This window comes from Gymnoscopelus braueri (genome assembly GCF_963280865.1).
Source record: "Gymnoscopelus braueri genome assembly, chromosome: 22".
Lineage (NCBI taxonomy): Eukaryota > Metazoa > Chordata > Actinopteri > Myctophiformes > Myctophidae > Gymnoscopelus > Gymnoscopelus braueri.
Genome location: NC_137624.1, coordinates 20841566 through 20868750, shown reverse-complemented (window position 1 = coordinate 20868750; position 27185 = coordinate 20841566). Strand labels below are relative to the sequence as shown.

The 27185-nt window shown below is 43.2% G+C and overlaps 2 protein-coding genes and 1 pseudogene across 4 annotated transcripts in view; all 3 read left to right on the top strand.

Moving 5' to 3' along the window:
• The window catches only part of rabgap1 (RAB GTPase activating protein 1), a 123607-nt gene that overhangs the window by 62581 nt on the left and 33841 nt on the right, over window positions 1-27185 (top strand). The window lies entirely within an intron of this gene.
• On the top strand, window positions 3508-9766 carry LOC308079092 (putative G-protein coupled receptor 21). Its single transcript, XM_080420432.1, has one exon. The coding sequence runs from the start codon at window positions 4295-4297 to the stop codon at window positions 5516-5518; it is 1224 nt and encodes a 407-aa protein (XP_080276558.1). The 5' UTR covers window positions 3508-4294; the 3' UTR covers window positions 5519-9766.
• LOC308078210 (chymotrypsin A-like) lies at window positions 24090-24882 on the top strand (annotated as a pseudogene). The gene has a single exon. The product of its transcript is annotated as a chymotrypsin A-like (transcript).

The following is a 27185-nucleotide window of genomic DNA, read 5'->3' as shown; positions in this document are numbered from 1 at the left end:
CTTCTTGATTCCCAAACCCAATTAAAATCTGACCTAAAAACATCGTCTGTTCTCAAAATGTGATTGGACTTAGATAAATTGATCCCCTAATAGCTTGCCCCCAGGGATGCAAACAATCACTGCGCATAAATTAAGCATTACTCACTCCTACAGTATGTTATCACCACAGCAATGAATGCACATACAGTAGGTCGCCGGATGTCTGAATACACAAATCCGATCAGATAACTTGCAAATAACTGTGTGGACAGTCTGTTCTAAAGATCAGATTTCGGGAACCCTGGCGCAAAACATTTTCAGATGGGGGGTCCGCGGCCAAATACATATAAACTCATTTGTGCCGTCCCATCCAGCGGTATAGAGGTGATTGTGGAAGACGATCACATGTACTGTACCTTAACAAAGCTGTAAAATGGTACTAATCAAAGTAAACGATTCAATCGTTTTTTGTTTTTTTTTAAGATTGATAATCGAACATTTTATAAAATAATCGATTAATAATCAATCCTTATATTTGGCATGTCATAAGGTGAAAAGTAAAAAAATTAAATAAAATCATAGCCGATCTACAAGCGTATGACGTGGTGTGCGTTCGTAGATCAGCTGTTTTAACTATGATTGCATGACACCGTTGTGCAACGAAGTGTAAAATAACACTTAAGTGGGTAATTGATTTGCTGATATATATAAAAAACTGTGCTCCTCGATCGTTTGATTAATTGAAAAAGTAATCGCTGGAATAATTGCTAAGAAAATAATGTATAGTTGCAGCCCTACAAAGCTATAGTAGGCTACTGTTGGTAGAAGGTTGTGTGTGGGATGCCAGCACATAGTTTAAACATGCTCATGGACCCTCCCTATGACTCTTCTTGTGCTGATAATAGAACTATTTCCTGGAAGCTGTACTAAGCCATGCGTACAGACAGAGGACCCAATAACGTCCGTGCACTCAAAAATGACAATGTCCAGATTTTCATATTTGAAAAATGTCACATCTGCCTCGGAATGAGGATAGAAGCTGCTGAGAACAGGAATTTAACCACTTTTAAGACCCATTTTAGCTATTTGTGATTTTAAAAAAAAATTAGTATATAAAAAAGAAGAAATGTTTCTATGACATGCCCAATTTAGGGACACCAGGGCTAAAGAGTGATGTATGTGTGACTTGAGTTTACTGTGACTTAACAATAAACAGTGTAAGGGAGTTTAGAATGACGTGTCATCTGTTAAACAGGGTGTGAGTGATGTTTTTGTTTAAAAATGTACCGATAGCAATCATTGCCATTGAGTATTTGTTCAGTAATAGGGGTATTCCCATCTCTCCACCTCTTTAGTAAACAGAAAATACTATTTCAGGTCGGTATACCAACCAATCAGGAGCGAGAACTACATTATCATTTATCAGCTTCAGTTCTATTTGTCTAACATTCCAATTTTGGCTGCTCTTTCTTTTTCTCATCACGTCCAATTTCACTTGTATCCTGTATGCCCATATATAGGCATTCTGTGATATGGAGATCCGGTTGTCCAGAACCGCAGATCTGACCGATATGCCCATATATGGATGGACAGATACCCGAAATGATATGTATTTGGCCGCGGACTCCCCCCATCTGAAAATGTTTTGTGCCAGGGACCATAGAAAGAAGAGGGAGTCCGCACACTGTTGACGCTCCAGCGACCACAATTTTATTTAAGGCTCACACAACGTTTCAACCCCTTTGGGTCTTCATCAGGTATGAAGAGTGCAGACATAGGCAGGTTAAAATAGGGAGCAAACAATCAAGTCCCAGCTGTGTCGGGGATAATGGACACACCCCCCATCTTAAAGGAGAATTCCGGACAAATTAAGTGTTATCTTTGATGTCTCGTTACTCACCTAACGACATGAAAAGTGGCGTTCTTTTTTTCCATATATTCCCCTGTCGATTTAACACTGGTTGCTTGTTTCCAGATTCTGGCAACACGAGTTGCCAGGTTCTGGAAGAAAGAAGCAACCAGTGTTAAATCGTTCGCCATTGACGGCAGCCTCGCAGATAGTTTCAACGCATGTTTGACTATCATGGGACTCTACTATGAATACTAGTAGAGAAAAAAACAACTTTGCGTCGGTAATAATAGACGAATTTCCCTTACCCACGCGCTCCCATTATGACAACGGAGGGGGTTTAAAAAATGACGACAGGGGAATATATGGAAAAAAAGAACGCCACTTTTCATGTCGTTAGGTGAGTAACGAGACATCAAAGATAACACTTAATTTGTCCGGAATTCTCCTTTAAGGGGACAGGCTACAAACAGTCTAATGTGTCGAAAAATAGATATTCATTCATTTTAGTGACATAATGTAATGACATAATGCAGCCAGGGACCCCCACACACAAACACTTTCCAGATTTTTCAAAAATGTTCAAAAATAGTGGATGTACAAGCTAACACTAACATCTAAAATGGCACAGATGCTTTCCTGGTTTTAATGGGTTTAGAGAGACATAGATTTATAGCTGCGTCTTTCACCTTTCTCTATAAGCACTGCATTTCCACTTAAACCTAGAATTTGGGATTACTATATATTTTCCAGTTCCTCCCTTATCTGTTGGGACTAAGTGTAATGGCTGCTGGACAGAGTATTTTGGAAAGAACATTATGCAGCCTGGCTCCACTTCAGAGAATGCAGCAGTATTGTATTATATGCTTTGCAGAAATCTGTCAACCAGGCTCATTCGGCCAAAAATATATCTATTTGAATGTTTGGTATTCATCCAATTTTAATGAAGCAGTTAAACGTGTTTTTGAGAAATATAAATTTGGAGCTTGTCAAGGGTGAAAGTCAGTCACATCTGGGTGATTTGGGTAAAACAGGGCGCCATTATGACATACAGTAGATGGAGAACAAATTCAGATAATCTGATAATCCCCCCCACCCCCCTCTCTCTCAATTTCAATTCAATTGTCTCTTTCTTTCTCTCTCTCTTTATCTTCCTGTGTCTATCTGTAATAGGCCTATAGCTTTAGAACGAGTATGGCCACAGTCACTGTTGTAATACGAGATGGTTACTGCTGCATGGTTAAAAAATATGTGTATGTGTGTTATTTAGAATTGTGTGTGTACAGTTAGAGATGGATGGGAAGAGGGGCGTGTGTGTGTGTGTGTGTGTGTGTGTGAGAGGAACATGCGGACGGAGAGAAGAAAGAAGAGGGAGGGGTTGGAGGCAGACTCGTGCCCTTGCAGCTGGTCATTGGTTGGGGCTCGATAGGAGGGGAGGGGCGTCTATGCCACTGTCTCTGTAGAAGGAGAAGCAGAGAAAACACGGGGGGAGAGAGAGAGAGGGAAGGCAGGCAGGCAGGCAAATGAACACAGGGGGTTCTCCCAGCACTGGAATGCCTATACCTCCCTCATTTCCACTCCAGACATTGTTGCTGCTTCTCTGGATAGACACACACAGGCTGTGCGTGTGGGCGGGCGGGCGGGCGGGCGGGTGGGCGTGTGGGTGCATGTGTGCAGACTCTGTCTCGTCCGAAGCATCAGTCACCTTTCTGATCTGACTTCATCCTCTCAGTTCAGTCTAGTGCGTTGCACTTCCACCGCCAAGAACCGGGCAGGAGCCCAGACGAGGACAGAGGACACGGGTGAAGGAAGAGCAAGAGAAAGAAGGAAGGAAACGGACAAAACGGACAATCTATCTACAGTATAGATGGGACAGTTGGGAAATAAGAGAACGGAATGAGAAGTCCAGTGTTTCCCTAATGCGTGGCGGATTACACAATGTTGCCTGTCCACTGGAAGCTGATGTGACTGGATGGACTGAAGTCATCACACAGATGGCTCTCTCAAGCTGTGCTTTCCGCAGGAACAGCAGACGCTGGTGCCGTCTCTTGACTTTATAGGAGGCTAAGGACGGAGGCTTTGCAAGCACATCTTGGACTGAAACAGTTTTTCTCAAAGGGCATGCGCCTTTTGAGTTGGAGAGCGCTCTGTTATGGCTTTTGTTCCCACAAGGAAGAGGAAGAAGAATAGGACTGTGTGTGTATATCTACATTTATGTTCATGTGCATGATGGGGATTTTTCGAACCGTGTAAAGAACGTTTCCGCCTGCCGCGAGGACCTTACCCTAGGGTTTCCCTGGCTCCAAGCCCTTGACGTTACAGAGGGCACAGATCTCACAATGAAACCTCTGCACGAACATCTGCTGTCGGGCTGAAACCAGCCAACTATACAATCAACACAATAGTCTCTGGTGTTCCCCCAATATACCCTTCTGGGGTCCTTTGGATGCACCTTCTCGCCCCAAGATGATGAACTCCACCCTCGATCCATTGAATCAGAGCTCTGCCGGTTTAGACCCCCCCAACCCATCTGCTCCCTTCTGCCTGCTGGAAGTAGGCTACTCTCACATCTTCAACATTTGCCTCTTGGAAGTCTCCATCATCCTTCTCCTCACCGTCCTCATCATCTCTGGTAACCTGGTGGTGATCTTTGTCTTCCACTGTGCCCCTCTGCTCAGCCAGCACAGCACCAGTGCTTTCATCCAGACCATGGCCTACGCCGATCTACTGGTAGGAGTGAGTTGCGTCTTCCCATCTCTGTCCCTCCTCCATCACCTGGAGCTCGATCCCAGGCTAACCTGCCAGGTGTTTGTGTACTTGGTGTCCGTGTTGAAGTCTGTGTCCATGGTGTCCCTGGCGTGTGTGAGCGTGGACCGCTACGTCGCCATCACGCGGCCTCTGACTTACGCGTCCCTGGTGACGCCGTGCCGGATGCGCTGCTGCATCGCCCTCATATGGCTGTACTCCGCGATGGTCTTCCTGCCGTGCTTCCTGGGTTGGGGGAAGCCGGGCTACCACGGCGACGTGATGGAGGAGTGCGCGATGGAGTGGAGCACCCGGCCGGAGTTCACGTCGTTCATCGTGGCGCTGCTCTACGCGCCCGCGGCTCTCACCGTCTGCTTCACCTATGCCAACATCTTCAAGATCTGCCGGCAGCACACCCGGGAGATCAGCGAGCGCCATGCGCGCTACGGACCCCAGCAGACCCCACCAGAGGGACAGAGGGCTGCTGTGGGATCAGTGGCAATGGTCAAAGACAGCAGTGGGGTAGAACAAGGTCAGTCGCCCAACTCGGCGCAACGCGTTAAACCCCAACATCAGCAGTGCCCGGACAAACGCTACGCTATGGTGCTGTTCCGCATCACCAGTGTGTTCTACATCCTGTGGTTGCCCTACATCCTCTACTTCCTCTTAGAAAGCGGAGGTGTCTACCATCACCATGCGGCCTCGTTCCTAACTACGTGGCTGGCGATCAGCAACAGCTTCTGCAACTGTCTCATCTACAGCCTCTCCAACTCTGCCTTCCGGAAAGGCCTCAAACGCCTCTGTTCCTTCTGTCTGCAGCGCAACCGTGGAGATCTAGGGGTCACGAACACCAAGAAGGCCTCCCTGGGACCTGTCGGACAAGACTATAGAGGATCTGGATACGACCATGGGGAACTTACAGTTGGGAATACATGTCATGTATAATATGAGCGCTGAGGGAATCCTTGTGCTGTAAGGCATGTGAACCTTTTTGAAGTTGGCAGAAGTGTTTATTTAGATTTAACAAAAAGAAAGAAAGAGAAAAAAAGCAAGTGATGGATGTACCGCCGCTATTTCTCTCTGGTTTGGAGGTTGCAGAGGGCAGGCATCAATGCTTTCATGGGCCACAGCTGGCAGTCAGAGAGGGAGAGGAGGGGAAAGAAGAAGGGACTGAAGGTTAAAATGAGAACAAAATAGTCCCGCGGGGTATTTAAACGAGTTAAACTTGTAAACATCATCTGACATAGATACACACGGCTGATGTGTAGTAATCAGTGGAAGGACTGATAATTACCTTCTGAGAAATGAGCTTGGACGTTATTTCACGAGTGGTAGTTAATTTATTTTGCCAAAAAGACAGGACAAAACTGAGACGTGTTGTTCTTAACTGTACTGAGAAGCAGTATGTGAAACAATGTGACCTTTCATGCAATGCGTGACAGACACTATGTTGCAAGAAGAAAAATGAATGGATGAATGCAAAAATATTTTATAAAAAAACAAAACAGAAAATGACCACTTGACTGCTGCTTTTTAGTACAAGTCTGAGGTGAGCGCTCAGTACTAGCCTCTTTAAATGTTTTTATATACAGTAATATATCCCTCTGGGTGTTTGGTGTAAATACTCAAGGTTATGTGATAGTGTGTTTAGTTGTCTTCGTCTATATTTAGTTTGATTGATTGACTGGCAAAGCTCATTAAATAAAAGAGCGGTTAAAAGAAAGTAAATAGGTCTAGTCCCAGTTCACAACTCGCCCTACAGTATTTGTGGGATATATGTATTAAAAAAACATCTAAACAATACAAGGTCATTATTATAAATAGAATATGGTGGTTTGTTTTAAGAGATCTCTTTATAACCTTGGATGTTTTAGATTATTTATTAAGTAATCTTGTACAGTATGAAAAGTAATATCCTAACTTAACAATTTGGTTGACACATTGATCCTCCTTTTTGTAATGTTTCACACGAGATGCTGGTTTTGTTGTACGACTGTGAAACCTGTGAAAAACGACAGTAAATGTTGCTTTGTTCATGTTTTTCTTTTTTGTTCTGTTTACTGACTATGCTATTTATGATTACATAACTGTGTCCAAGACCTTCATTCATAAACAAAGTGTTTTGTTTTCAGGATACATTTGTTGTTTGTTCGGCAATAGAATATATTTTCCCAAGCCATTTTCAACCACAGGTAATTGAGTTTTCTAATTACAGCCCTCCCAGTGAAAACCTTTGGCCTTTAGATCATTGACCTTGAGATTGTCTGGCATGTTGCCGCCGTCGGGCAGAAACCTTGTATCTCCATATTTAATCTTTTAGCTTTTTCATGAATCAATACCGGATGTTATAGTTCATCGTATGACAGTGGCAAGCAAAAGAAGCGAAAATTAGCTTGCGACTAAATAATAACTACATTGGATCCATTTCCTGAAAAGTAACGCCTTTTGGACATAACAAGGGATCCGCCCGACAGCGCCGATGTGAGCATAAAAAGAAGTCGTGAATGGCTGACTCTGGGCCCGCTTCATTTTCGCGTTCTTCTAATTATCTTCTCACTAGCCTATATGCTGTGATTGCGTAACTGTGCCTGCAGCCAGGGACATGCGCGTGTACGCATGTATGCACACACTCATGTGTGTATACAGCACACACACACACACACACACACACACACACGCGCACACGCGCACGCACGCACGCACACACACAGACAGGAGGAACACATGCACACAGAGAAGACAAACAGTCCATTCTCTCATGACTCCTCTCTAACCTCTGCCCGGTGCCATGAAGATGTCCCCTTGACCCGTTCCCCGTTTGGCATTGGAGAGAGAAAGAGAGGTAGAGAGACGGAGAAATACGGAGCATCCTAGATTATGTTGGTTTGTTGTGGTTTTGTCTTTTCTCTTTGCTTTAAATTAACATTTGAGTACAAACTAATGAGGAAGAAGTGCGTGGTACAGGCGTCTGTGTGTGTGTGTGTGTGTGTGTGTGTGTGTGTGTCTGTGTCTGTGCGTGCGTGCGTGCATCTAAGTAAGAAGTTGGGACCAGTGGCTGCAAGTTAAAGCCATTATTAGAATTTACTTTGTCCTGTTTGTCATGTGGTCTCTATATTGCTGACACTCAGTTTATTTAGGTGCAGTTAGCTTTACTTTCCTAGGCTACCAAAGAAAATCAGATTGTGAGGTTTGGACTGGCAGATTTTATTCCTGTTATTGATGTGTGTACACAAAAAAAACTGTCTTGAGCAGACTGGTAAGGCTGTTGTACTGGTCTTTAGCACTATATGGCTGTCTAGAGGGCGTGGTATTTTCTGACTGTTTCTCTATTTACAGACTGTTATATTCTTAGCTTGATGTGCACAAAGGTATTGCTCTTTTTCTATTAATATATGAGCATTGTCTGTTTTTACTGTGATGGAGTCTTCTGTTTAGAGCATTTCATGTTCAGAAAGGGAATAATCCGAACTCCTTTATATATATACTGTATATACGTTCATGGACATTTGAAGAAGACATTGTAATTCAGTAATAAGTCATTATTGCACAGCTACTGTAACATCCAGAATGTTGATTTAACTGTGAGAGTTTAAATGAACACTGGATTTAACTTTGCGGTAGTTTGTCCAGAGTGTGGGTTGATTCATGCATGACTCTTAGACTGTTAGTGTGTGTGTGTGTGTGTGTGTGTGTGGTGGGCATAAGTTCATTGATGTTCAGAGGACAACAGGAATCATGTAACCAGCCGCTCAGTATTCTTTCTTTCTTTTCTATTTTTATTCGGTTTGGTTTTTGGCTCTGATGCTTAGATTGGACGCCGGTGTCGCATGAAGAAATAGCCGCTCTACAAGCTCACAATGCGCCGTTATGCACTGTGAGCTTGTGGAATTATTTTCTGCACGGAACATCTGAATTTCCTTCCGGGATCAATAAAGTTCATTTGAACTCAAAGCCAGCATTATACAGTGATTCTCAACCTGTGGGTCGGGAACCTCAGGGGGGGTCCCACAGGATTTTGGAGGGGGGGACCCCTCCAGATGACAGGGAAGTGACAATTTAAGAACTTTTTAACACCCAAAAAAAATTTATAATGAGAAGAAAAGAAAAAAGACCATTACTGCACCAAAAGTAATCAGCAAACTATACTTAAAAAACTGCTCAAACATTAGCCAAATTGTCAAATAATATAAGGCAACATTTTTTTTAAATATGAAGCTCACAACGCCTCGCAATGTTGGATAGAGGCGTTGAGAGCTTGTAGATCTGCTATTTTCACTATTTATCTGTGGAACCGAGTCAAACTAAATGACTAAATGATGCTTCAACTCCTACAATTACAAGTGCTTATCAGGGTGGGGGGTCCCCAGTTCAAATAGGATTCTTTTTGGGGGTCGCGGCCTGAAAAGGTTGAGAACCACTGCAGTAGATGACGAGGATGTTCAGATTGCCAGTATACTGTTACTGTACCAAGGAATAGTCTTCTCTCAACTCCAATTTGATGTAAACACAGAGTCAGTTTTCAAATGTAGGCAACAGACTCATGAAAATATCAAATTAAATTTTGATCAAACATTCATTGAAAAGTATTTTAACTTTATTTATTTGCTGGTTTAATGGGTTGTCTATGGACAAGAATAGGCAAAATCTGGTTTTGTAAAAGTCTGCTCCGAGATGATTGGAGCCCAGCAAAGTTCTGGCCCAGAAAGCGAAATGAACTATTAGCCAACCTGACCATGTTGTGTCCAGTGAATTCATAGTGATGTAATAACCAGACCATGTTGTGTCCACTGAATTCATTGTAATGCCTTCAGGCTGGTGTTTTATGATGTGCCCCTTAGGAGAACAAACTGCTGCACTAAGTCCTTCATTCCTTCCGCTAACGGGCTATTAAATGCCGACAGTAGAAATTTTAAATGACTGTTAATTCTGTCTTTACTCGGTTTATGTAACCGTAAACGACAAAAATGTTTTATATTATTAATGCTGCTTGTTGTCTCTCTGTATTGACCTATGTATGTTGATCTGTTGTAGCCTGGTTCCTGACCAATCTGCCATTGCAAAAAAAATAATGCCCACGCAGTGATGTTGTCTGGCCACGTGAGGCTAGATCTGTTGCCTCTGATATATACAGTACCTTGCCTGTGAGTCTTTTGTGTGGTGTGTATGGACTGGATAAGCTGCAAATGAATTGACCTTTTTGGGCTCAATAAAGATGTCTGAATCATTTGTAGTCCTTGCGTCTTTAGATCGTTATTGTCAAGGGCTTCGATTTGACCCTCCTTTATAAATGTACAGTATACCAATGTATAGTAATGGAATGGCCTATTGAATGTGCCATTATCAAGTAATTAAGTTTTGTTTCTTTTTTCATTTATTTTAAAGATATATGTGTCACGTTTTCTGCTTTATTTAGATAGGCAAATGTAGGGAGACAGGAAACCAAAGGTAGAGAGAGATGTGAGACAAACGAGACAAGACTGGAGTCGGATTCTAACTCGGGTCCCCCCAACTGACATGTTGTTGGCCCACCAGCACCCCTATGCCAACTTATTTACTTTTAGCATCGCATCGCATCGACTATTGTTTATTTTTCATAATAGCATGAATACAGTACTGTGGCAAAACGATAACTTAAGTCTTTATGGTGATGAACAAGACTTGTTCATTCTTTCTAAGTTAAGTTCTTGCTAAGTTCTTGTGGGAACTTAGCTGACTGCTAAGATGATGTCAGTAGTTATTGGTGTATCAATAATGGGTAAGAATTACACACACACACACACACACACACACACACACACACACACACACACACACACACACACACACACACACACACAGAGAGAGAGCAGTACTCTCGTGTCGTTCTTGTGGGAACTTAGCTGACTGCTAAGATGATGTCAGTAGTTATTGGTGTATCAATAATGGGTAAGAATTACACACACACACACACACACACACACACACACACACACACAGAGAGAGCAGTACTCTCGTGTCGTTCTTGTGGGAACTTAGCTGACTGCTAAGATGATGTCAGTAGTTATTGGTGTATCAATAATGGGTAAGAATTACACACACACACACACACACACACACACACACACACACACACACACACACACACACACACACACACACACACACACACACACACACACACACACACACACACACAGAGAGAGAGCAGTACTCTCGTGTCGTTCTTGTGGGAAAACATTTAGTGTGTCTCCAGAGAGCCCTGCTCACTGTGGTGTTGTCAGTGCAGAGGAACAGTGTGCATGCTGGGACATTTTCAGGGGACAGTAGTAGCTCTGGTTTGGATTTGAAGTATGAATGGAATTTCTGGTTTTTACATCATATTCCTTACTGCACGGCTAAAGTGTGTGTGTGTGTGTGTGTGTGTGTGTGTGTGTGTGTGTATGTGTGTGATCGTGATGAAATTATAATGAATGCTGGGTTAGTACACAAAGAGGGGTGGAATTGGTTCTCACTATGTTTCAAAGTAATATCATCCAATTCTGTGTTGCCAAGGTCCATTAATATTGAAATATCTCTAATACTTTTAACCCAAAAAATGTTTCCCATTGGCAGATACAGTAATTATATATGTGTGTGTGTGTGTGTGTGTGTGTGTGTGTGTGTAACTTGTATGTATGTATATACGTATGTAAATAAGGTTCAGTGGAGAACTGCAATGAAGATGGTGGTGCATCTAGTGTCTAATCCGATGCGCCGTCTACTTCAAATAACTTTATTGACATTGTCAACCAGTAGGTGTCCTACCTGACACCAGGGTCTAAATGTATCAATAGATGTATAGTAGGGAAACCACCTCCAGCCACTGCAGTTGTGCTGGTTATATTACTGTATTATATATATATATATAATAACATTTTGGCTGAAAATAGCATCTTATTCAATAAATCAAGTAGCTTTAATTTCCCCTGGTTTGAAATTGTGTATGCACTGAAGAGCACTGGCGCGAACTTGACATAATGAACGTCAATGAAACCGAACCTCTGTGAGACAATGAATCTATGGTTCTGTCCTGATCTCTGTTAACCCTTTAAGACCGGGAACGCATCTGTGTGTCATTTTTAGATTTCTTTGGGCTATTCAAAAATAGCAGATATACAATCTCAAGCGCTATGAGCTTGAAGATCTGCTATTTTTATATTTTTCAAAGAGAACATTTTTAACTCAAATCTTTGCTTCTGGGGGATTCTACAAATGTCTTTTAAATCCTAATATTATTATTTTTTTAAACTCATGTTGCTATAATCAGTGGTTCTAAAACATTTTTCATGTCAAGGACCCCCAAAATGATATGTATTTGCCCGTGGACCCCCTCATCTCAAAATATTTTGTTCCAGGGACCCCCAGAAGCAAAGATTTCAGTTAAAATGTATATATATCTTCAAAAATGTGCACACATTTTCATGATTTTTTTCAAAAATAGCAGATCTACAAGCTCATAGCGCGGCACGCTATTTTTGAATAGCCAAAGAAATCTTAAAATGACACAGATGCGTTCCGGGATTGAATGGGTTAAGTCTGTACAGTACATGCTGTGTTTATACTGTATATTGTGGTGAATGTGTATTGAGTAAATAAATCAAAATTCTCTGACATTATCTGCTGTGTGCTTTGAAAGGAGGGTGTGTGTGTGTGTGTGTGTGTGTGTGTGTGTGTGTGTGTGTGTGTGTGTGTGTGTGTGTGTGTGTGTGTGTGTGTGTGTGTGTGTGTGTGTGTGTGTGTGTGTGTGTGTGTGTGTGTGTGTGTGTGTGTGTGTGATCCCAATGCACTACAATCCTTAACACGCATCTGTGACAAATCAGACAAGAGTCTGACAGAATATAATTCTGCAGATAACCCTGGCAGTATCACCCAGAGCTGAACTGGATGGCTGTGCGTTTTTGGCTTGACAGATAGACATTGATTGAATACACTAGAGTACTGACTGAGGATGTGTGGTGGGGAGTATGCAGTATTCGGATTTGGCCGTATCTTTGATAGAGAACTGACTGACCGATTCATCCAAGTGTTCTTGTCCGGCTCAAATGGGTCGAATTCATTGCAATGGACCTCTCAGTGCTTTAGTTTAGTAGTACTAAGCATTGCAGAGTTATAATTTCTTACTTTAAAATAAATAAACAAATGAATAAATATGGGAAACACCTCTGGAAAAGTGACAGGCGGCAGCTCGATGAGATCACCCGGCCACTCTGTGTTCCTGCGGATCGAGCCCATTAATTTCCTTTATTTTATATACAAGTAGCACTCTCCCTTGCTTCCTTGTTCAGATTCTCTCTGTAAGGAATGTTGCACTTGATCTTTGCCTGGTCCATTTGTGTGTTTTTTTTTGTTTTTTTTCTTTCCTCTGTCCGTTCTCTCTTGTTTGTTGTCGCTGTGTATTTGCGGTTACTTGGCACCATGAATGTTTTCTCTAACCTCCTGGAAAAAATGGCGACCGCTACCACGCAGCACTGACCCTATGACATATTGTGAGCCATTTAGGCTTTATTACACTGTGCAGTTGACAGACAGGAAGCAGGATGCAGAGAGCAAGATGACATGCAACACACCTCACAAACTGGATTTGAATTGATGATATTTGCAGTTATGGTACACAGTAAAGTGCTCAGTGTTAATTTATTTATATTATATAATTTCATAATCGTCACACAGCCGTACTTGTCCCCAGGTTCTTTGATTTGCCCCAGCATGACCCTTTAGGAGCAGAGAATGAATAACAGAATGTCGTTATCCATTGTGCTTCGTCAGAGTAAAACCAAAGACATGAACGTCAGACTGGAAGCCCCTCCCCCTGTTTTTACAAACTCATCACACTTTGACATTTTAGGCTTGAGATATTATTAGATTTCTTTTTAGAAAATTTTAAAGCGTACATTTTTAACTGTTTCAACCTCTGGGGGTCCCTGGAACGAAATGTTTTCAGATGAGGGTCCACGGCCAAATACATGTCATTTTTGAGAACCACTGATATAATTGCAACACATAGGACTTAGAGGACATTTGTAGAATCACCTAGCCTGGTAAACCCTCCCTCCGGAAATCTCATTTCTATTTGATTCCTGGAGTGAGTCTGGCCTGATCCACCTTTCTGCAATATTGGCTGTGTATGCCAAACGGCCGAGCCTATCAGCGTCGTCGCTCATTGTTCTGTGATTGACAGCTTACGTTGGCCAATCAGGTGGCGAGTTCGAGTGAGCCCAAAACACGAACGGCAGCCATCTTTTTCTTGTGCGGCCAATTCTCCGCTATTTTTTTACTTCAAAAAGCTCTCTAACTTCTATTTTGAGGCACGGAATTTACTTATAAGATATCGTTTGGATAGAATTTAGTTGTTTAACTTCATATATGTGGTCAATTAATCATGACAAAGCCTATTTAAAAATAAAAATTTAGAGAACCGGTAGGGGCGGGCAGTGACACCATTGTATCCGAAAAAGGCAACCCATTTTGGGTATGGCTGTCTCAAAAGTCTCGTTGCGTCACATTAAGACTGGTGAACTGCTGATTGGCTGAAGGGGAAAAATTATCATTGGCTGAAGGGGTTGTCAGTCAACGGTATTACTCCCGCCCAACTCCAGCACAGCCAATATTGCAGAAAGGCGGATCAGGCCAGACTCACTCCTGAAATCAAATGGAAATGAGATTTCCGGAGGGAGGGTTTACCAGGCTAAGAATCACCCAGAAGCAAAGATTTGAGTTACAAATGTTCACTTTAAAAATATACAAATATAGATACACAAATATACACATTTTCCACGATTTCCCCCCCAAAAATTGCAGATCTACAAGCTCATAGCGCGGTGCCGCGATATGAGCGTGTATATCTGCTATTTTTGTATTTTTAATAGCCCAAAGACAGATGCGTTCCCAGTTTGAATGGGTTAAAATAATCAGGCTTACTGTACATTATATCTACAGTAGCTGTGTCCACTGTGTCTCTTTTCTGTTTGTTGCTCACACACACCCACACTTCTCTCTATGTTTTTACTCCACTGTCACGCGACACCCCCTCCCCAGTCATCCAGGCCCGCTTTCGGCAGCTAATTGGCCATTATGTTAGCGCTCTTTGTACAAGCTCTCACCACTCCAGATAAGTATGGCTAAGTGGTGCTTGTGTAAACATGGATCCTTATCATTCCGTTTAGGGAATGTCGCTCAGTGTAATAAGAGGGGAGAGCGCAGGAAAAGCCTTATATACTGACATTCAAACATGCAAGCTCACCCAAAAATACGCGTGTGAACCATATACACAGCATCCTGCAAATGTACCAACGCTCGTACAGTAAGCAGTAAACTGTTTGTGCTTACACATACACACACACACACACACACACACACACACAAACACATGCACACATAATGCAAACACACAGACTTCCACTGTGGGGAGTGGTGGTGGTTTAAAAAAAGGCCACTGCTGTTTGCCGTCTTTGTTTTAGCATCCCTCACTTCCCGTGTTTCTTCTCGTGCTTGCTTTTCTTTTTGTTCCGCTCTCTTCCTTTCGGGGGAAGCTGCAACCCCAAATCTGGTTAATGGGCGAGAGAGGATAACAAGCTGCACGGAAAGCGAGATATTTGTTAAGCATTCGACAATTGCATGTGCAGTTTTTGGGAGTATCGGCGGGAAAGGACCTACAGTATATCCACCTTTTAATGAAATGTGTTGATGATGAGGCAACCATTTCTCTGTGATTGAGTGGCCCGATAGCCTGTCACTGATGGTACTGAAAACGGTCAATTCCTCCGTGTTAATTTAGAGCTTACAAATGTAACCAAATGGACCCTTCTGATGGTACTGTAAACCGTAAAATCCTCAGTGTTCATTTAGAGCTTACAAATGTAACCAAATGGACCCAGAAGGGTCCATTTGGTTACATCTGTACGCTCGAAATGAACACTGAGGAGTTAACTGTGTATGAGTGTACAGCAGGATCCAAGCACCGTGCTCAGAAATTCAAGGATTCGGCCGGGACCGCTGGCCTTGCGGTCCGGGCACCTAGCCTCCGATGCTCTGATTAGAAAATGACTTTCATATCGTGGCCCCCTCAGTGGGGCCAGACATCACTAGTGGGTGACGAGGTTTAGTTTTTAACCCATTAAGACCTGAGGCGATTCTTTTAAAAAATCGAAATCCTAACAGTTTTTCGGAAAAAATATCAAAAAACAAAAAAAATCACGATTTTTTAAAAAATAGCAGATCTACAAGCTCGTAGCGCGGCACTCGGTGCCGCGCTACGAGCTTGTATATCTGCTATTTTTGAATAGCCTAAAGAAATCTAAAAGTGACACAGATGCGTCCCAGGTATTAATGGGTTAAATCTGGTGTTACTTGTCCACACACACACACACACACACTCACTCACTCACTCACTCACTCACTCACTCACTCACTCACTCACTCACTCACTCACTCACTCACTCACTCACTCACGCCTCAGACCTTTATGAGATAATTAATCAGGACAGTTTATTAGCTGTATGGGGTTAATTGGAAACACTGTTAGAGTTGAATCGTGTCTAGGTAACCTTACTCACTGACAGATGTGTGTGTGTGTGTGTGTGCGCGCGCGCACATATGCGCGTACAATATATTACTTATTTAGAGGCTGTTCTGTTCCACATAAACAGGGCATCAATAATGTAGCAAAGGGTGATTAATCTTTGAATAGCAAGGCTTGCCTAAGATTCTAGTCTGCAGTATTTACTGTGTGTGTGTGTGTGTGTGTGTGTGTGTGTGTGTGTGTGTGTGTGTGTGTGTGTGTGTGTGTGTGTGTGTGTGTGTGTGTGTGTGTGTGTGTGTGTGTGTGTGTGTGTGTGTGTGTGTGTGTGTGTGTGTGTGTGTGTGTGTGTGTGTGTGTGTGTGTGTGTGTGTTCTCATGTGTGCTTCTTTGCATTGTGTGTGAGTGAGTGCAAGTGTGATATTTCCATCAGAGAGGAGAGAAAACCATGACAACTACTTAAACGCCATACGTTGTTGAGCAGAGTCCCTCATGACTCCATACTAGCAACTCGCTGAAAATAACAGATCGACAAGCTCACAACGCGTCGCAGTGCGATGCGTTGTGAACTTGTCGATCTGTTATTTTCTGCAAAGGTTTTCCCAGATTACTGATGCGGGGGTTTCCAGAGCTATATTGTTTGAGTGTGTAAGTGCCATTTGAAAGCACACAAATGGATGTGCCCTGAATGATGTGTTTTGTAATCTAACCTTTTGTGTTTTCCCTCTTGAAAAACACTGCAATGTTTAGGTAAACCACATCCATCTAATCTGATAGTGTCTTACTGTATCTGACAGCCTTGTTGTGGCTACTTATGGTATTGAACAGGTAAATCTCATTTTAAAGCACCTAGGGCCCTATTCCAAGGGAAATTTGAACAAACCACTAATTAGGGATTTCGGACTAGGCAAGAGGCGTTTCCCCGCAAAATTCGGTATTCTATGGCACCCCCCTCACCCGCCAAACACCTGAGCTACCCGTTACATTATGCATAGGTGTGGTTTGGGCGTTACAATGATAAAACCAATCACCGTGCCAGAAGCCATTGCCTTTAAGAGAAGACTGCGCTAGCCGTCATCCCGATCCAATATATGCTCTAGCCTATCTACCTGTCTGCACTGTTGCCTGGTCTGATTATTATAAGCCACATTGGGCTTGTTTTCCTTCTTTTTTTTTATTTTATCCAAATACATTTTTATATTAATTTGTAGCCTATTGTGTTCACAATAAGCTTGTCATATTAGTCAGATCCGGAATAGTATATGAAAGCCATTTAAAATATGTATACTATTGGTACACACCGGCTGCTCCCAAATAATTAATTACATCATGTTGCGACAACGCTCCTACGTGGTACACAGACAAACAGTAGCACATGGGTATAATAAATTGGACAGTTTTAGGAAAGGTCTATAGCCTATGTACTCACGTTGGCTGTATTGTTCTATTTCCATCATTCTAATGGATTCCAGGGGTGTGTAAACATCTCTGTAGTAGCTCCATAGTTTCCTCTGAAGTGACGCAGTTAAAGTTAACTTACATCCATATTGTCCCCGTTATCTTTCATCATCCACCTTTGTTCAGTAATCCCGAACAGAGCTAAACTTTAAGTTTACATCAATCAAAGCCTCTCAAACCCAGACACATTGCTGCGATGCGTATGTGCGTCGCCTACCTACCCAAAATAACAGACATACAAGCTATCAACGGCGCTGCGTCATGTCTGTCGACAGCTTACAGATCTGTTATTTTGGACAGCATGCAATGAGGCGCGCGGGCCACGGAGAAGCCTAACACTAAACCAAAAATATTACATTACGTGGTCAACAACATACTAGACATGTAACTTGCTTGGAGCTTTTAATGCAGTGGTTCTCAACCTGTGGGTCGAGACCACAATGGAGCACCCAACGCCTGGCGAGCTTGTAGATCTGCTATTTTCACAATATTTATCTGTGGAACCGAGTCAAACAAAATGGGGGGGTCCCCAGTTCAAATATGGTTATTTTGGGGGGTCATGAACGTAGCGTTTACGCGGGGAATATAATAATAATATAGGCTAATATATATAATATAGGCTATAATATAATATTCACCCGCAGGCAGCATGGGTTTAATGAGACAGCAGCCAAAATGAAAATCACACTATGATCCGATCATCTTATAAAAAATTTAAGTGCTTAAGATTTTAGCCCAAAGCCAACGGGACCCGACCCGGCCCGTCGGCACCGGCGGCACCGGGTCTAAGTTTTTTTTACATCCAAATAAATTCACATATTAATTAATTTGTAGCGTAGGCTATTGTGTTCACAATAAGCAACTTGTCATATTAGTCAGATCCCCAAGAGTATATGAAAGCCATTTAAAATAGTTATAGTTATATTCTTGCACAGCTGATGCCAAATAATTAATCAACAGGGCAGCGCAAAGCAATATAGGTCAAATCACTCAGCTGTCTTGTCATGACGCAGCAGCAGATCGAGCCCCCTTTAAAGTTTAAACCATAACATGACATCTTCAGACTATTGAGCTTATTCACCTCAAAGTAAATGTTGGATTATTTCTTCAGATGAGACCACAGGCAGCGGGCCGGGCAGTAGCCTAGAAGGTAACATTGGATGTGATTTCTCCATTGCAAAAATGATTACGGTTATTCTATGAAACATATACCATAATCATTTTTAAAATGGTTATGGGGCAGTGTATATATTTATATAGCCCTATTTGCTCCAAGCTGTTTTTTAAATAAAATATAGACTGTTGGAAGAGTTAACGAATTACCAAGATTTAATGAGAAATAAGGCTTCTTTAGAAAAATGGCTGGGCTGGGTCTAATTTGTCAATTATTAGTCGAGCCGGGCTGAAATATTTAGGGGATATGAAAGCTCTAGTTAGTAGTTTGAAGTGCTCATGTGGCCTTATAATTGCTTCTTTTTGTTTTCATAGACCTGCGGACTGCGGTTGCTTATTTCTCGCCAAGGCTGGCAACACGGCTCATGGTCCAACGCACAAAGCCATTGTAGTGTCTGTGTGCACTTGACGGGTGATTTTATGAACCAGCGGGTGCTTTTAGAATCCACTATCCCCCCTCCCCAAGCCGTACCCATGTGTGGGTTGAGAATTTCAATGTGGGGGATATAGCAACAACACGCCCACGGGCACACCTCCATGCGCAAATAACGGCGTCGGCATAATGGTGACGGGTAGAGCAGGTGCTAGAATAACCTATTGGGGCGGCGCAGGTCCATTATCCCGATTTAACAGGGATTTTTTTGCCACAGAATGGGGCCCCTAGGGCCTTACCCTTTATGCCTAAACTTTTTTGGCATTTTTTACTATTTTGAAAAACATTTGTATATAGTTCAACATTGATACGTTGTGAGCTTGTAGATCGGCTATTTGTACTATTTTAAAATGTCTTTCAAAATAGTAAAAAAAAAAGCAAAACAGTTTAGGCATAAGGGGTGCATAGTTAAATGCACCATATTGCTCTGAAATATTCATGTAAAGTGTGGGTAATTAAACCAAAGCTTGACTCTCAAAAAGGCAATTTCTCTCTACAATCCACCACTATAATATACTGTATCTCACAGGAATTAATTGTTTTGTTCCTTGTTGCCTGACCATATCCAGCTGAGGGCACACTTACAGCCATGCCTGAGGTTGAATAATAAGAAGGAAATGCAAAATGCCAGGTGAAATATATTTTAAACGCATATACCCACATCCTCAATTTATTCAGAAAGACGATGAGAAAATAACATTTTGATCAAAACTTGAATAAATAGTTATAAATATATATATAATGATAGAACAAAAATGGTACAGTCCAGAGGGTGTCAAACTCATGTTAGGTCACTAGCCTGATTGGACTTAATGCGGTCAGGACCAGTTGTAGACTATAAAATACTATACTATAGTCCATAGTCCCACAGGGATTTTCCAACAGTGTGGGGAAAGAGTTGGTTCAAGAACATGAAAGTTGTAGCTGGAGTGCCTCACCTTTATTGGTCAGAAGCCGTGGAATGTTCAACTCTGTGTTTTGGTTCTTTTATTCCGGGATAAACTCCAGTGTCTCCTCAGCTGTGAAGTTTAGCAAACCATCCACAGCACCATGTGTGTGGCGGCCCAGTTTAGTCCACGCTTGACATGGGAGAGTTCCTTGAGTACAGCGGTTGTCCCAGTTTAGCACCCTGTGAACTTAAGGGTGATTTATTCTTAGTTGCATGCCGGTGTCATGCGCTAAAAATAGCCGGTCTGCAAGCTCACAATGCAATGCGGTGCGTTGGGAGCTTGTAGATCTGCAAATTTCGGTTCGGCAAGTTCAGTGTTCTGATCAGCCGTCTGAAAAACGATGTTGGTATCAGTGAAAGTGGCTCTGGACTGGCTGGCCCTTGGGGAAAATCATGCGTAAACATAATATAGATTTCCGTTGTTACACAGACGACACACAACTGTACAGTATGTCCCCATAAAGCCTGGTTACACCGATGTCACTGGCATTGAGTCCTGCTTCAATGACCTCAAACAATGCATGTCTAAAAACTTCCTGCAATAAAATGAAAATGAAGTCATTATATCCACCCCCTCCTGCCCCAACACACAAATAGCTGACAATCTCACTTCAAGTCTTGGTTCCCTCTCCAAAAATGTTAAAAAAGAAGGCCCGTAACCTGGGTGTCATGTTTGACCCAGAGCTGTCTTTTTCATCCAGGTGACCAAAGTAGTTCAGTCCTGCTTTGTCCAGCTGAGACAACTAGCAAAGGTCAGATCCTTCCTTACAGCTGCAGACCTAGAAAAGGTCATCCACACTTTTATCTCCTCCAGACTTGACTATTGCAATGCACTTTTATTCAGGGATCAGTAAGCGAAATATTCAAAGACTGCAACTGATACAAAACGCAGCTGCCAGGCTCCTGACCCACACAAAGAAAAGTGAGCACATTACACCAGTCCTTGCGGCCCTTCACTGGTTACCTGTGAGTTTTAGAATAGATTTTACTGATTGTTTTTAAAGCCCTAGACGGTCAAGCTCCTGCATATATCTGTGTTCTTTTAACTCCTTAAGCCAGGCCGCTGCCTGAGATCATCCAGCAGGGCCCTATTGACGGTACCAAAGTCTCGCCTTGTCACAAAAGGCGACCGGGCTTTCGCCATTCGGGCCCCTCGGCTGTGGAAATTCCAACTCAGACAGGCAAACTCAGTGTCCTCCTTGAAATCCTTCTAAAAACTCACCTCTATCGCACAGCTCTTTCTTAAATTATGTTGTATTATGTATGTATGCAATTAATTTCAGATTTTTATGGTATATTAACTGTTGTTATTGTAAAGCACTTTGTAACTTGTTTTTGAAAGGTGCTTTATAAATAAAGTTATTATTATAACTCAGGTTTTACCCCTAGTTAAGATATGGCAGCTAACCACCCAGTGCAAGCTTATCACCTCCTCAGTCCTTTTCCCACATCCCTCATCCAGGGAAAATGAAGGCTGGATATGTGAAGACTTGTTTTGTTATACAGTATGTGTATGCAATAGTGGTGTATTCTCTTCAGCCATGATACTGCTGTAGTCAGACATTGTAGTGCTGTACCTCAGCAAGCCAGGGCCTCTAAACATGTCTTTGTTTTGTAGGACTTTGGTGGTTTTACAAACAGTCGTGTGCTGCACATGACTATGAATGACTATGAATACGCAACTGTCTTTGACTCTCTTTCATACAGATATTCATATACCCAAAACATATTAATTCACTTGACTTAATTATGCACGTGCGCGCGCGCACACACACACACACACACACACACACACACACACACACACACACACACACACACACACCCCTCCATGGGGATAGCTACTGTATACCCGCCATAGGCACCCACAGGGTTAACGAGAGGTGAATTTGCTATAATTTGACTATAAATACAGAATGACGGATGGTAGATGTCAATGATACGGCCAAGCACCCTTGCCAGGCTAGTGACGGAATTCGATTGTGATTTTTAATCCTCAAGGCTTTTGTCCATTTCTCGGCTGTTTTGCAGAAAACAAAACACGCTGCCATCCAAAAAGCAACACACTGGCTCACGCAAAACGGCATCAACGCTCCTTTTCAGAGAGAGAGGGAGAGAGGGGGAGAGGGAGGGAGGCTGGGTGAGCTCCGTCGCTGCACTAACAACTCCTACAAGTTGGTCAGGGTGCCCGTGTTCAGTGAGGCATGGAACTAGGAAGAATATTGTTTACCTCTGCATGCGTTTACTTCCTACTGGTGAAACCTCTCACTGTCCGGTGAAATGTGCATCAAAGAGGAGAGACCAGCTGTACAATACAGTAGGAGTGAGCAGTGACAAGGGAATAGAATACACGGGGAAAACAGTAGGGTAGAGGAATATATACATTTTTAGTTCAATTTCATGGTCAAAGCCTTGTATAATCAACAATGACCGAATCTGCCTGCAGCTATTAATGGCCCACCTAATGAGAGGAATGTTGCAGGGACGTGTTGTGCTTTGCCAGGCTGATATCCTTGATGTTCTTTGTGGTTCATTTGTTGATTCACAGACCATTTCTCTCTTTGTAGTGCCCAGTTCAAAGCTGCTGGGGTCCGGCTACACAGTATGAGTGATATTCCATGCGAAGTGGTGAATGTGTGTGTGTGTGTGTGTAACATGCAGTACATGGGTTCGGGTATATTTGGCAGTCCACCTGCAATACCCTTCACGAACAGTACCTGAGAATATTAGGGAAAGCATCAGTGTCCTTTTCGATTTTTGCGTTGGCTATACAAAAATAGCGAAGCTCACAGTGCGACACTTTGTGCCACGCTGAGAGCTTGTACATCTGCTATTTTTTAACTTTTTTGAAAAATCTTGAAAGTCTGAAAACTACTGATTTAGAAGGCATTTGTAGCATCGGCCTCGGGTCTTAACAGGAACGTAATGGAATGGAATAGAAGCTGCTGAATCACATCAGCACTGTGCACACTTCATATTTGCTACGATAGAGTAGAATAGAATTTAAAGTAACTGAATAGAACGTAACTCAATAGAAGCTTCTACATGTCTTTTCCATAATACTCCCATGATCTCATTTAGGTAGCATTTATTGTGATTATTTTTTTTATTTACATCATAGTCCTCAATTCCAAGAGGTGGATGGATCGGCCAACTTGGTCGGACTATTGGTTCTGCATCCTCTTCATGGCGGTCCATAGTGGGGCAGGGTTAAGTGCCACTATCCAACTCGAAGGACCAAATTGCTAGGTGAGAGCTAATGGGACTGTAGGTGGAGTATATTTGGCACTCGCCCCCGATTGTTGGTCAGAACAAATACACAGGACCAGTGTCCTGTGTATTTGCCTGCCAGCCATCCCACAGGGAACAGAGGACAGTGTTGCAGTCTCAGCGGATCCCACTTAGTGGCCTTTTTAGGAAGCAAATGTACTTCATACATTTGGGGATGGCTGTAAGTAAGGCCATGATTCCACAGGTGTTGTCAATGATGATTCCCCAGGTGTTTTAATTTGAGTTAATATGTAAGGGCCTTACTGGACAGATTGTCATTGAAGCCCGCCCACGACGATCATAATTTGGAGATATGACATCATGCTGATGATAGCTGATTTATCATGACATCAGGAAGATGTCACGAGCATCCAGCCAAGCATTATATAAATGGTTGCAGTCATTCCATGAATTCAGATGCAATAAGCGTTACCCCAGAACTCCCTCTATCTATCTATAAGGCTACAAACTTCAAGACCCTCAACCAGCTCCCAACAGGAAATCCAGCAGCCGTACGCAGCCTATACGAACTTGGATATTTGGCCTTCCAACTCAAATACCTCTGCATCGTACAGGGCTCTTCAGACCCATATCCTTCATAATCACCAGGGTTGACATCTTAACCTCTTATCGGACACCACTGCTGCGGGTTCCAGTATAAAGGACGCTGCAGTCAGCCTGCTAGAGTCAAGTTGAAAGAATGGCCGTCTACATGTGGATTCTCTACTGCCTTGCCTTTGTTGGCACTGCGTATGGCTGTGGCTTGCCTGCCATCCCTCCAGTAATCACTCGACACTCCTTTATTGTCAACGGTGAGGAGGCTGTACCTCACTCCTGGCCCTGGCAGGTCTCCTTGCAGCTTCCCGACAGCTTCCACTACTGTGGCGGATCCCTGATCAACGAGAACTGGGTTGTGACCGCTGCCCACTGCACTATATACATTCAAACGCGTGTGATCCTGGGAGAGCACAACCGCTCTTCAAGCGCAGAGGACATCCAGACCATGAGGGTTGAAAAGGCTTTCAAGCACCCCCTCCACGGATCCCCAGAATACAGCTATGACATCCAGCTGCTCAAGTTGGCCAGCCCTGCCAAGTTGGGCATGCGTGTTTCCCCAGTGTGTGTGGCTGAGACTAGTGACAACTTCCCCGGTGCAATGGTGTGTGTGACCACTGGATGGGGCCGGACAAACCCCTCTGATTGGACCACCCCTGCCCTGCTCCAGCAGGCTGCTCTCCCCCTCCTCACCAATGAGCAGTGCAAAAAATACTGGGGCGACCTGATCAGTGACCAGATGATCTGCGCTGGAGCCTCTGGAGCCTCTTCCTGCCATGGTGACTGGTGGGCCCCTGGTCTGTGAGAAGGATGGAGCCTGGACCCTGGTCGGTGTAGTCTCCTGGGGCAGTAGTTCCTGCAGTGTCAACTCCCCTGGTGTGTACGCCCGCGTCACCGAGCTGCGTGCCTGGATGGACCAGACCATCGCTGCTAACTAAGCCTGTGCAGTGTTGTCACTCTAGTTCAGTGGTTCTCAACCTGTGGGTTGGGACCCCCAGGGGGGTCCCCACATGATTTTGGGACGGTCCCCAGATGACAGTGAAGTGACAATTGAAGGACTTTTAAGACCTTTTTACTGCCTCAATAAAAAAAAAGAAAAAGAAGAAATAAAAGAGAAAAAAAGACCATTGCTGCATCAAAAGTGATCAACAAACTATACAATAAAAAACAGGTTAAACAAATTGTCAAATAATATAAGAGGCAAAACATTTGAAAATAGCTCATCTACAAGCTTGTATCTGCTATTTTCACAATATGTATCTGTGCTTGTTAGGGTAGGGGGTCCCCAGTTCAAATATGATTATTTTGGGGGGTCACAGCCAGAAAAGGTTGATAACCACTGCTCTAGTTGGCAAATTCACCAATTATTTGGCACCCCCCCCTCCCCACCCCACACATGCGCGTTCGGGCCCGCTGTGACCGTCTCGCGTCGGGGCCTACTGTTGCCTCGTTACGCGACTGGCTCTGGTTATAAGGGGCGGCCATAGCTGAGTGGTTAGTGAGCCCGCCTAGGGAGCCAGAGGCCATGGTTGCCCCAGGTACGATTCCAGGCCACGCCAGCATATGTGTCGATGAAATGAAATTTGTCCCTGAGCAAGACTCTTAACCCCTAATTGCTCACAGGCCCTCATTGGAAACAAGCCCGCAAGGACTTTCATGAACGTCCTGTTAAAAGGAATTATCCTTATCCTTATAATGTAAAAGTAAACAAACAAAAAACTCAGGGTTACGGATGTAACCCCGGTTTCTTTAGAATTCGGAGTAACATACTCACTATGGGATATCAGCGCCCCCTGGCGTGATGCAGAGCTACATACCATAAACTCCCGGGCCATTCATTGGCTGAGAAGGGTATGTCACGTGTCCGGTAAACCGGAAGAGGTATAAAACCTCTTGCGTGACGTGGCTCATCCTCTTTAACACGCTTCCTGCATGCAGATGCACACAAACAGGGGTGTTAGGTGAGTATGTTACTCCGAATTCTAAAGAAACCGGGGTTACATCCGTAACCCTGAGTTTCTTGTCTAATTCTCCGTAACATACTCACTATGGGATGCATAAACCCCCCTGGGGCTTATAGCCATACCGAATCTCAGGTCCGCACGCCCCCTAGCCATAAGGCCCCGTCCCCCTGGACGTGACCTTCGGCCTCACGGGCGCCCCAGCCCTCCGGGCCAGGGTGCGGTATATGATGTTAATAAAAGGACCCTGACAGACCAAGTCTGCCTTATTCAACTAATGGACAGACACAAGTCTGTCCCCTAAGTGAAAACAAGGAAACAGGGCCCTCCTCCCCTGGGAACCTACCACAGGTGGTCCCGAGGGGACTTAGAGAAGGAAGGTAGGGGACACAACACCGTTCCTTAACTGATTCACTGCCAATCACGTAGATCTACGCGAACCTATTAAAAGCCGCCACGTGCCAATCGCGTAGATCTAAGTGAACTGATTTTTTTAATTTTTTTTTAATTATATTTCTTTTTTTCCAATTTGACCCAAAGACCAAGGAGATATGATTGTTCAAAGATCTAGACTCCTATCCACTTCCTTGTTAACTTAAAACTTAAAAATTCTGTATCTCGGCTCCTGAGTACTTAATTTTTTTCAATGAAAAACTCTGGCACTGGCTAAAAAAATATGAAAATACCTCTGGCAGTTAATGGGTTAATAGGTTAACCATAAAGCACTTACCATTGTGAAAGGGCTGTATAAAGTTACACGTTGGGAGTCACTGCTCAGTGCACTGACAGTGATCCTGATGTTAGAAAACAGGCTCATAATAATATGTGAGAATTTCTCCCAAGCTAAACTTTGCATTTATTTTTCACAGATACAGTACTAGCTTTAGCATATATTTAGCATAGATCAGTGTAGAGTTTTAGCATGGTTATGTCTCCAATAGAGAAGTCCTGATGCAATCAGGATTTTTAATTTTTTATAAGATTTTCTTCAAACTAGTCTGAAATTGATTGGATCAGCAGTTTGTATTTGCAGCATTCTGAATTAGTCTCAGCTGTCAATGTGTGCTATATGGGTGTATCCCTAATCTAAAACAGCAGCAATCCAACTAAAATTCGAAGCATTTTGAGCTTTAACCCATTAAGACCGGGGACGCATCTGTGTCACTTTTAGATTTCTTTAGGCTATTCAAAAATAGCAGATATACAAGCTCATAGCGCGGCACCGAGTGCCGCGCTATGAGCTTGTAGATCTGCTATTTTTGAAAAATCGTGATTTTTTT